The 12,819-nt window shown below is 40.8% G+C and overlaps 1 protein-coding gene across 4 annotated transcripts in view; it reads left to right on the forward strand.

Moving 5' to 3' along the window:
• The first annotated feature begins 1,061 nt into the window (after window positions 1-1,061).
• unc5a (unc-5 netrin receptor A) overlaps window positions 1,062-12,819 on the forward strand; it is a 322,248-nt gene continuing 310,490 nt past the window's right edge. For 2 of the 4 annotated variants that reach the window (XM_017706248.2, XM_017706250.2), the window contains exon 1: window positions 1,062-1,490. In XM_017706248.2, coding sequence (XP_017561737.1) covers window positions 1,415-1,490 — 76 coding nt within the window. In that variant the 5' untranslated portion in view covers window positions 1,062-1,414. The remainder of the gene's footprint in view (window positions 1,491-12,819) is intronic. The other 2 variants (XM_017706249.2, XM_037544952.1) reach the window with 1 other exon arrangement.

Raw genomic sequence — 12,819 nt, forward strand, 5'->3', positions numbered from 1 at the left:
GAAAAATGTACAAAGCGGCTCTAATATGATGAAACCATCCTACGACTGCTAGAGTTGTGTGCCCCCCCCCCCCCCCCCCCCCGGTCATATAAACATTTTGTGGATTTTCAAAGGACAAATAGGTTAAAACATCCTCTACAGGGAAAAGCTTAAATATGGCAATTGTCTGCACATTGTAGTGCACACAGTTTCTCTGTGTTTGCATAGAAAAAAAAAAACAAAACATGTTTTAAATGAGCCTTAATTAATGTTTGCACAGGCCACATTTTATATTTATTGTAAAGAGATATTGATATTAATTTAGGCAAGGTGACAAAATATCTAGGCTCTGTTTATTGTTTAATTACATTTGTTTTTTTTTGTTTGTTTTAGTTACAGTTATGACTTCTGCTTGTTGTTCACAAAATACTTTAATTTATGAATGTATATATATATATATATATATATATATATATATATATTCACAGTTAAGCATAATATAAAAACATATTTTTTAATGAGGCCCAAATGATCGTGCAGATTTTTTGACCCCTGTGTTTTTCTCTTTTCTTTTTTTCTGGACAGTGGGCTTCTGTAGCGCATAAGGCATTATGGAAAATCATTATTATTATTATTATTATTATTATTATTTATTTATGTTATTAGTCCAATTTGCCGGCCCTCGCGCTCCGCTCCGTGCCTCGCGCTCCTCTCCGCGTTTTCCCTCACTCTCTCGCGCAGCGTTTCACCCTCCGCGCTGCTGCTGCTGCGCGTGCAGATGCGTTCGCGAAGCCGCACGAGCCTGAACCGCCCTGCAGGAGCGCGCGCTGGACGGGAGCGACAGACAAAACAACAACAACTTAAAAAAAAGGGGGGAAAAACAACAACGACAAAAGAGAACGGAGCATCACTCTGCGCGCGGCGTCTGAAGTGAGAGAGAGTGAGAGTGAGAGAGAGAGAGAGAGAGAGAGAGAGAGAGAGAGAGAGAGGCGGAGGAGAGAGATCGACAGAGTCAGGTAGAGGAGAAAGAGAGGGAGAAACAGAAACAGAGCGCGAGATCAACAGAGAAGAGAGAGAAAGAAAGAGAGCAGAGGGAGAGATAAAGAGAGGAAGAATAGGGAGTATTGAGAGAGAGAGAGAGAGAGAGAGAGAGAGAGAGGGAGGGAGAGGGACTGGGTGCGTTTCTCCAGCAGCTCCTTGGCTCCGTTACTGAGCAACGCGGACGCGGCGGGGCGCGAGAGGCTGTTCCCGCGCTGCTGAGGCGACGCGCCGGAGAGCCGAGGAGACGCGAGCCGTTCCCATGCGGAGCTCCCACTGACTCTCCAGCCGCGAGCTGCTGCCGAAGGCAACTTCAGCCCCGAAGACCGTTTCGTTGTCGCGCGCGCGCGCGTGCGTCTGTGTGTTTGCGTGTGTTGGAAACGCAGCGAAAGGGACGATGCCGTTGCACCTGCGTCCCTTTGTCCGCTGGAGATGCAGCCTCGTGTTCGCGTGCCTCATCTTCTCCTGCGTCGGTGAGTCCATAACTACCCCCCTACCCCACGCCCCCCCCCCACACCACCACTACTCCTTGTCCACTCTCTTACTGTTGGACCGGACCCGTGTGCGTCCGGCGAGGCTTTGTCTTTTTTTTTTTGCAGTGTCAACATCAACTTTCACTGTGGCAGCTGCTTTTCATCTGTTCTATGTGCAGTGTGGTGGTCTCCAGCGCATACGATGGGCACAGATACCTACGCCTGAGCGCAGGTTTGCAGCGTAGGATGATGGTAGTAGTGTGGGAATATAAGTTTGTGTACAGGGAAGCTTGACCGTGGCCCAGTGAGCGATGGAGTCAGGAGAGTCTATTTCTTTGTCTATAGGTCTAATACTAATGTGGCTATTAAGGTCTATCTGATGCCAGGGAACGGCACGGTTGTTGATTTCTCGCCATGTGAGGGCTTTTTTCTCTGCTAGAGGCTGACGAGAGCATACGCATGGCTCCTGGAGGAAGCGCTGTACGACCACGTTGCTGTTTTCGCCCCTCAGCCTGTTTCCTGCTGCATCTGCAGGATTCTGACAGGTCGGCAGAGTAAGCTGGGCTGCTGCCCTGGCGGCTGCCTGGAGAGTAATTTTGAGCATAAGCAAATTCGTTAGAGCGTCGTTGGTGCAGGGATTTTAGGATTTCTTGGCTGGATCAGTGGTCGCCGACCTTACTAGTGGACGTCCACCTTCTCGCAGTGCACCTCCAGGTGTACCTCAAATCGTGTACACCTGATCTGGCTAAGCATGGATATCCAAAATGTATAATAAGCTGGATCAGGTAAAAGATAACCTGTGCTGGGTAGACCTCCAGTAGTGGTTGGTGACCATTGGTTTTAGTGGTTTGTCCGCCTGTGCTTGAAGAGGTTTCTGGAACAGCCGTAACAAAGAAGAGCTCTTTGAGCATGTTTGATTTCCCTCACCGAATCAGGAAAAGAGGTTTGGGAACAGCTCTGAACTGTCCAGTTTGCTTTTTGTCCAAAAACCTGGAGCATAGCTACTTGTGTTATTTGGTAATCCTTGCTTGGGAATTTTCGGAATGAGTTCCTCAGCATGAATGTAGTGTTTGAGGTCATTTCTAATTGAAAATCTGTCTTGGTCGAGACTGAACATTAATCCTGGTCTGAAGCAGTGGTTGGTGTACTCTGTGTACCCTGGAGGTCAACAAGTCAAGGTTCTCCAGAAGGTTATTTCACAAAGCAGGACTTCTCACTTAGCTGGATGACATATGCCAGAAGCAAGGATTTACAGTTCTAGAAGAGGTAGTGGACATTGCGATGGTCTTCACCTCTGGATTAAGATGTCCACTTTGATGCTTTGTGAAATGCCCTGCTGGCCGATAACGTGTCCAGTAGTAAACTACATTTTGGATGAACCCCAAAACGAAGTGGATTCTATTGAGAAGTAATTGTCGAAGTGAAACAACTGTTTTCATTTGCTTCATTTCATGTGTTCAGGTCGGTATGCCTGGACGGAATTTCACAAAGGAGGATTTTTGGGGCTAGAAGGCTAAATTAATCCAAAAGTCAAGCCCATCCAGGAGAACGGTGGTAGGGGACATTTCCGCCATACAGTCCTCCCCTTTGGGTTAAGTTGTTTACCATATTGAGAAACCCTGCTTTGTGAAATACGTGGAGAAAGAGGCTGAGTTGTGTGGGTTATTTCCTGAGGCTGAGCTTCTCCGCTGACTCACACATATATTGGTCAGTACAGTAAGTTGAGTCCAAGGGGCAGAAAAAGGCATAAAAGGGGGACCATTTCTCTGAAATACTCCTGTGCTTTGCTGCTGGTGGTCATAATGCAGTCATCAGCCTGGGAGCTTGAAAGAAAATGGGAAACACACACACTCATACATGCGCTGTCCTTAGTCTGGCACTGTTTCACACTTCATTTACATTGTGCTGGCCGGCTGCAGTAAAAGTTCCAATTGCCTCTTGTGCTCGAGGACACCGGCACACTAGGTGATGTATTTAAAGGGCTTTACTCGTGCATTAATTAGAGAATAATTATGAATACATTAAGATTAAATAAATAGCCATGCTCCTGGGACTCTCCATGTAAATAAGTGTACCATTTGCCATGCGGGTTTTCAGGGGTTGTTTTTTTTTTGTTGTTGTTTTTGTTTTTTTGAGCGAGATTGCAAGGTTTTATGCTAAAACAGAGCAAGATTTTCCTCCAGCCATCAAGGGCCCTCCTGCTTTTTTACCTCGCTCTATCAAAGTGAACTCAATTAAGAGTCAGGGATCAGAGCGATTTCTTTTTCTCTGGCTTCAAATGCCTAACAAGGTAAAGGGTTATACCAGTTTGATGGGAGGATAGCGGGAAGCATGTTCGTTTGTATGAAGGGTTCATTCTGGTTCATTCCAGAGTGCGCTGACATGGCGTTTTTCAGTATCAAAGGCATGTCGTCTTTCCTCTGAAAGCTAATCTGGTCAGATATAAAGGTTGCCCTGCCAGTCTTTATCATGGAGGAGCACCATTCCTGCCGGTGCTGTAGGGCACTGGTTCTCAACCTTTTTGAGCCGTGACAAAAAATAACGTAAGTTGCCATTCATGACTTTCTGGAGAACAAAGCAGGGATGCTCAATGATCAGAATCACATAGTCATATAATTACTTTTAACTGATCGCTATTGGAGAGATGTTTAGATTGCACCAATGGGTCGATGGAATTTTTGATGGTCTATCTATTGTAGTCCAAAAGAGCAGGATCTTTAGGCCAAGGATGACCAAACTTGGGCCTTGGGGTCAATGTTTGCATTTTAAGGGCCAAAAAGACAAGACATCATGCAAATAATAAAGATACATTGCTAAAAAAGATGGTTCTTTGAAGGTTCTTTCATAAAGATGATGGCTATACAGAGCCATGAACATTCACATGCTTAAATGGTTCTTTGCTTGGTGAAATGTTTATTCAGATTGATGGAGAATGTTTTGTATGCATACATTTTGAAAATGGTTCCATACAGCACCGAAAATTTTTCTGGTTCTGAAGAACCTTTTGACCATGAAAAGAACTGTTTAAGCATGCATGTGGTTCTTTGAGTGCCCATGGTTCTATATAGAACCATTGTCTTTCACGAGGAACCCTTGAACCATCTTTGTTAAGAGTGTTTGCCTTTTCAAAATAGTTTTAAAGTAGATATTTCTTTCTGCTGTATTAGTAAAGTAATTAAAAAATAAAGAGAAAAGAAGAGCTTATATGTGGTGTAATGTAAATATATATAAATACAATAAATATGTATATAAATACATTTTTTCTCTGTTTGGGTGATTGGGTGGGATTAATTTCTTGTCACACCTCATAAGACGCCTTTGGACCCCAAGTTGAGTAGCTCTTGTTTAAGCAATGCTAGGGTACTGTGCTACAATGTCTTGCATTTTATTAATTTTACAGCATTTATAACCCTTTTTTATAGAAATAAAAATTGTCTTTGCCTGCAATGCTAATCCGGGCAAGTATGCCAATTTCCACACATCATTAAAGTTCATGAATCAGCATTGGCAGCTATGTCAATAACTATATTGTATATCAGATTCAGCCCAAGAGTCTCCTATTAGTGTGTCTCTAGAACAGAGCAACAGGCCTAATTTAGAAGATCAACAGTGTTATTATTACATGGCAACCTGATGTTGTAGGCAGATTTTTCGGATCTGCTTCACTCTCTCAAGTCAACAACAAATGATTGCCCTGTTCATCACAACCACTCATGTACAACCCCAATTCCAATGAAGTTGGGACGTTGTGTAAAACATAAATAAAAACAGAATACGATGATTTGCAAATCCTTTACAAGCTATATTCAATTCAATACACTACAAAGACGAGATATTTAATGTTTAAACGGATAAATTTCATTGTTTTTTGCAAATATCCACTCATTTTGAATTTGATGCCTGCAACACGTTCCAAAGAAGTTGGGACAGGGGCGTGTTTACCACTGTGTTAACATCACCTTTCCTTTTAACAACACTCAATATGCGTTTGGGAACTGAGGACATTAATTGTTGAAGCTTTGTAGGTGGAATTCTTTCCCATTCTTGCTTGATGTACAACTTCAGTTGCTCAACAGTCCGGGGTCTAAATTGTCGTATTTTGCGCTTCATAATGCACCACACATTTTCAATGGGAGACAGGGCTGGACTGCAGGCAGGCCAGTCTAGTACCTGCACTCTTTTACTACGAAGCCACGCTGTTGTAACACATGCAGAATGTGGCTTGGCTTTGTCTTGCTGAAATAAGCAGGACGTCCCTGAAAAGACGTTGCTTGGATGGCAGCATATGTTGCTCCAAAACCTGTATGTACCATTCAGCATTAATGGGGCCTTCACAGATGTGCAAGTTACCCATGCCATGGGCACTAACACACCCCCAACCATCCGGACAGTCCTTTTCCTCTTTGGCCCAGAGGACACGATGTCCATGATTTCCAAAAACAATTTGAAATGTGGACTCGTCAGACCACAGGACACTTTTCCACTTTGCGTCAGTCCATCTCAGATGAGCTCGGGCCCAGAGAAGCCGGCGGCGTTTCTGGGTGTTTTTGATATTTGGCTTTCGCTTTGCATGGCAGAGTTTTAACTTGCATTTGTAGATGGAGCGACGAACTGTGTTCACTGACAGTGGTTTTCTGAAGTTCCTGAGCCCAACTGCTACAATGTGACTGAAACCCAGACGCTCGTGGATGAAAGGTTAAACGATTTATTCGTCTAGCTAGCAGCCAAGGAAACAAAAAAGGGGCAAAACTCAAAGGAGCAGTCAAAGTACAGTCCAAAAGTCCGATATTAAATCCACACAACCAGCAAAAGTACCAAAAGGGAAAGGCAACAGACGTAGTCAAAAACACAATTCTAAATGGTCAAAATCACGGTGAGACAAGCAATAGCAAGAAGAATACGCTCAGTAAGTTTTAGAGAAAACAATACCTCACACTGACTGATTGTCAGAGCCAGGCTTAAATGCTCAGCTCTAATGAGGCACAGGTGACATTCATCAAAAGTCTGGGGATTGTGAGCGCAGATGTGTGCATGCCTGAGTCCGGAGTCACATGATCTCCCAGGGTGTTCTGGGAGTTGGAGTTCACTCGACGAGCTGAATGCATGACACCATGTGGGAATATCCATTACAGAATGATGTTGGTTTTTAATGCAGTGCCGCCTGAGGGATCGAAGGTCACAGGCATTCAATGTTAGTTTTCTGCCTTGCTGCTTGCAGAGATTTCTCCAGATTCTCTGAATCTTTTAAAGATATAATGGACTGTAGATGATGAAACCCCTAAATTCCTTGCAATTGCACATTGAGAAATGTTGTTCTTAAACTGTTGGACTATTTGCTCATGCAGTTGTTCACAAAGTGGTGAACCTCGCCCCGTCCTTGCTTGTGAATGACTGAGCCTTTCAGTGATGCTGCCTTTATATCCAATCATGACCCTCACCTGTTTCCAATTAACCTGTTCACCTGTGGAATGTTCCAAACAGGTGTTTTTTGAGCATTCCTCAACTTTCCCAGTCTTTTGTTGCCCCTGTCCCAACTTCTTTGGAACATGTTGCAGGCATCAAATTCAAAATGAGTGAATATTTGCAAAAAACAATAAAGTTTATCTGTTTGAACATTAAATATCTGGTCTTTGTAGTGTGTTCAGTTGAATATAGGTTAAAAAAGATTTGCAAATCATTGTATTCTGTTTTTATTTATGTTTTATGATGTACTATGATGATGTACCCAGTCTGTGGACTCCTCCCTCTGTTCATTACATTTGCAGTAATATTTTGTAGGGTGAATACAAAAAGGAATAATAGCAGCTCTAAGCATAATGGAATTAGAATATGCGAGCCAACTTTTGGAGAATATGGCAGGAATTTGAATGTCAGTTGCAGTCATCGCAAAGGCCTTGATGTTTATAGACTGAGGCAATGGGGAGAAGTCTAGTATAACTAGTCTGCAAATCCTAGAATATCTTGTTCTTGTTTAAGAAGAAATGAGCACAGAAACCAAAAGTCATTCACATTTGGCAGACAGCAGGATTTCGTGATCAGATCTTCAGGTATCTCCAGCAAGATGCAAGCTTCGGCTGCGCTAGATTAAGTGGTGTGCGCTTTGCTGCACAGTGCTAGTGATGTGCTGGAGTTTTCAGTAGGCTAACGTTAGCTGCACACTCTCAAACTGATGTTGGTGTGGCCGCCTCACATCACTGGTGTGGTACAATCAAGGGTGGTGCTTTTAGTTAAGGGACATAATTAACTGCAATTATATTTCTTAATCTAATTGACTCCATAAGCAGTATCTTTCTTTTGTACGATGATATGGTACAAAGCTCCCTTTCCTTGAGTGTTCATGGTTCCAGCTAGAACCATTGTTGTTACTAAAGAACCCTTGAAGGACATTCTTTTTCAAAAGTCTAAGGTATGCTGTTTCACTGTTATATTTGAGGGTAAATTTGCATTGGTTTTAGTCACAGTACATGGCTGAACGTCGCTACTTGTACATTGTTTTAACAGCCATACCTTAACCCTGTACAATTAGATTATAACCCCAAATGGCTCATAAACCCCAGCTTGAAAGCCACTCTTCTAGGGCAACTTTGTGAATTTTTGTCTACTGTGCTTGTCATTGCCAATATGTGTCATTTGTTTTGCTTTTATTAATGTGAAAATACACTTGTATTCGTTTTTTCTGTTGAATACCTTAAATTTAATGCTTATATTTTAGGAAAGTGAGCCAAAACAACAAAATGTTAGGTGGTAAAGTAATCAGTAAAAAGATAAACCTCCGTGTTTGCAGTAATGAGATAAACAGGCCAAATATTACATAATCGTGACATAATAATTAGCTTTAAAATAGCCCAATAGAAACAACAGTATACAGATTATGAAAAGAAAAGCTTGGAAAAAGGCAATATTAACCGATTCACTGATCTTTCTGTATTGAAAAATTTATCACTTAAATTGGAAATTGTTCAAATCTATTTGAAATGGCTTAAATTATTCAGCGTAATTTCTATTCAACTAAGCCTCACTGTATGTATATCTGAATAAAAGAACACGCCACATTTTCATGAAGAGTCACTTTTCCATTTGTCACATTCACGAAGATGAACCTTGTGAAGACTCAGCATCCGAGACTGAAGACAAACTAGCCTTTCTATTGGAATGCAGACAAATGGTAACGATGCACTGTGTCTACACTGGATACGTGTGAGAGAGAGCGAGAAGGCAGGGAAACGTCTCGGGAGTGAGTGATGGAGTGTGGATGCGTTTGTCACAGGCTGCGCCTCAGTTCCCTAGCGAAGGATCCGGGGTTCAAATCTGTCTGTCATGTTCCTTTCAGCCGTGCCACAGTCTTTAAAGAAGCACGGAGGGGGATGGAGGAGTGGCATCCTCATCCTCACCTTCCTCACACGCTAACAAGCAGCCCACTACAGCCACGCTTCCTTTGGTACGACAGCACAGATGTGTCCTTTCACTGTGTGCCATTTTTTTCCACCAAAATAAAATGGACCAAACTTTGTAAAGTGCTTTTTACAGGAGCTGCACGATTCATTTAAAAGGTGAAGTCATTTCTTTTAGGTTATATAGAAAAAAATGGGACATACACCTTTAAAAAAAATATGGTTCTTAAAGGACCTTTTGGTTACATGATTAAATGGTTCTTTGCTTCGTGAAAGGGTTCTTGCATTTTTAAAAGCTTGACATTCTAACAATATAAGAACCCATTTTTGGTTTTCAAAAAAGGTTTTATATAGAACTATATGAAACACACTGTCTATCAATCTGAAGAACCCTTTCATCATGCAAGGAACCCTCTAATCAAGTAAAGGATGCTTAGAGTGTTCATCTTGGTTCTATATAGAACCGTTTTCTTTAACAAAGAACCCTTAAATTACCATCTTTTTATGAGTATATGCTGGCATATATATAGGGCCTATTGTTATTGTGTATATTTACACTATAATAATGATTTAAGACACAAGTTACAGTTCTGTTAACATAGTATTTGGTGTCTCAGGCAGTTCTCAGGCAGCCAGGTTATTTACGTTTTCAAGCAAATCTATTGTAAAGTATGCTGACATATAAAGTATACATGTAAAACACATCATTATTATAGATATTTCTGCATATGTACGGCTCATCAACTAAATATACTAAACTTTTCAGTTCTTAGTTTAGACACCTCTGAAGTTGAGTCTTAGAAGTTGGTTGTATGGTCTGCAAGAATGGACAGTCAGCATGTTCTTTGTTTGATTTTACAAATTTTCCTTTCCTTTTTCTCGCTAATGGCTTCTTGATAGCTACATGTCCGTTCAGACCCATAATGCTGAGCCCTCTTCTCTCAGTGGAAAAATGGTCAGGAACTCCAGTGTTTTTTTCCGATCTGAAGGAAGAGTGGAGCTTGATTTTCTCCTCTCTCTCGAAGACGAAAGCTTTAAGTGCTGTTTATTCGGCAGGGACAGCTTTGGTGGTCTACCAGGACTTGTTATGAGTCCTATAGGGAAAATGTTGGTGGTCTGCCAGGTCTTGTTATGAGTGCCATTGGGACAGTTTTGGTGGTCTGCCAGGTCTTGTTATTTATCTTGTGAGTCCCATTTCTTCTTTACCGGTTAGTCATTTTAGAACCATTCAAAACACATTTTTCATGAACCTATATTGTATAATCTGGAACACATATATATATATATATATATATATGTGTGTGTGTGTGTGTGTGTGTGTGTGTGCAACTGTACATGTCATAAATATCATAGCTTTTATTTCATAACCTATATTACTATTACAAAATCACTGGAAATGGTGCAATACTGGTGTATATTAATGTGTGTATTTAGACTCTAATGTGTATATTTTTATATGCGCACCTAAGATTTTCACTCACCTTCACACCTTTCTAAATGTGATGCGACAATAAAGGTGATTTGATTTGATTCGAGAACCCTTTAGCCACTCCAACAACCATATATGAATACATGAAATGGTTCTACATAGAACACATGGTTCTTAATAGAACTATTCCCTTTATTAAAGATGACTTGAAGAAGCATCCTTTTGTATTATTTAGGCAAAACCTGCTTCTAATACCAAGCATGATACTTTGATGCATGTGTTGCAAAATATATCGAAAGTATTACCACATATCTGCCTCATGTTAATGAAATCCTGGCAGGTATTTTACTCCAAACTTCTGCTGGGCGGTAAATGTGTACGTGGTTTTCCGCTGATACTGCTGATCTCTATTCTATTATGCAATGGGCAGCCTTGTTTGGTAAAGCGCCTCTGTACAGAGCTACTTGAGGCATGCACTGCACAGTTCTGTGTGCTTTTGCATTATTACAGCAGGAATCATCCCAGAGTTTTTTTGCCTCAGCAAAGCACTTGTCATTGTCCATTGATTCTTGGTGTAATGAGAGCAGGCAGGGGAAGCCACTATTACCATAATTTATTGGGTGAAGATGCCTTGTGGTCAGAAGAACTCAAAATCTTCTCCTCTTCATCCCAGAGCTAATGCATGGCAAATTATTAACCGCACTCTTGCCTCGTACGGGCAAGGTCTTTCACGTGGCGATGTTAATTTCATGGAGTGGAGGCAAAAAAAAAAAAAAAGAGGCTAGAGATTTTCATTCCCCCTAGTTGTGAGCGGTGAATTCAAATGATGCATGCAAAGAGCGGCATGCAAGCGCTGATGGGGGAAAGGAATTTATCATATAATTATTTATTTTTACACCCTTGATACCAGCCGGTGAATTAGCATGATGTTCAAGAGCCAGAAGTATCAAGCAAGGGGGAAATTACATTTTGGGAAAAAAAAGGAGAGAAATGGCAAAAAAAGAAGAATTTATCAGATTTCTCTTCTTGCTAGGGGAGCGCTGTTATTTAATCTCTCGGAATTGGGATTTGATTAAATTACAGAGTAAACTAGATATAATGTATTTCTGTTTCATTTAACCTTTATACTTCAGCACATTCTCATTCTCATAATATCCACAACCTGTTCATTTGTCAGTCCCAGTGCCGCTATGAAACAAATTCCTTCTCATATGAAATAAGAAATTGCATTGAAATTCAGATCTGATACCAATAACTGATGATTGCATGTTGAAACCGGTTCACACTGTAGTCCTAAGCTTGTGAGATCACATATAATATCCCGTCGTCCAGTCACATCCCCTTCCCATTGACGATAGTGTCATCGGGGTGAGTGTGGGGGTGGGAAGGCTTGCAAGCAGCAAAGAGCCAGTTTGCATAAAGAATAAGAGAATAATAGGTGCACCAGGTATTAGCTGAGAGTCTGTTATTACCTTCAAGCTAAGGGAGCTTCTCAGTCAAGGCTATATGGCTGAGAGATGAACCATTTTTATATGGAAATCACAATTTGAAAGGGTGCAATTTTCAAATTACAAGAGATGTAATTATTATCGTAGCCTACATTATAAACCTTATTGTCTTAGCAATCAAAGACAACCACAACTTACCGGCGGTCTGAAACGATACATTCAGCATTCAAGTCTCAGAAAAAAGTGGATGTGCTGGTCTTCAAGGCCAAAACAGGCATCATAAATTGAGCCACAGATACATTACAATTGGATATTTCCTACAAATTGATCATTTTTCAACAATAACCAATTTTAGCACAGCAAGGATGCCGTGAAGACACCAGCTTAAATCAGAAAATAACACATTTGTGTTATTGGTCACACTTTTTTTAGCCTACAAATCACTTCTTTTTAGTGCCTTATTTTTCTGTAACTACTTAATCTATTCTTAGTTTATAAAAGTGTACAATAAAACTTTGGGCATGCTAATGGGCCCAGGCCTATTAAGGGGTTCAAATGGCTAAAGCTCACGATGTTAAGTAAACTGTTCCTGTTACTGTTACTACTATTGTTATTACTAGTATTGTTATTATATATGATGTTTCTAACAATTTTGATAGACTACAACATTAATTCAATCAAAATTCATGTGTCATAGGAACACTTTATTGGAGGGCAGTGGTCATTGTTTTACATGATACCTACATAAGCCCTTCATGCCATTTGACATATGTAGACACTCATTCCAGTACATTTTATTTGACATAGAGGTTCCATTTGATATCAAGTTGACATAACATCCATTTTTTCCTGACATTCAGTTGTCATTATGCTTATAATATGACATAACTAGCCAAGTCAAGCTGGCTAGTAAGTCTTTTCTCTTAGTTTCTATTTATCATTTATACGACTTTAACATTAGCATTCATTAGCATTATGTACTGTGATATACACAAGCTATAAAGTCAGTTGTTATGCTCTGTGTGTCACTACACTTAAGAAAGTGTCATGACAACTCAACC

This window comes from Pygocentrus nattereri, chromosome 14 (genome assembly GCF_015220715.1).
Source record: "Pygocentrus nattereri isolate fPygNat1 chromosome 14, fPygNat1.pri, whole genome shotgun sequence".
Lineage (NCBI taxonomy): Eukaryota > Metazoa > Chordata > Actinopteri > Characiformes > Serrasalmidae > Pygocentrus > Pygocentrus nattereri.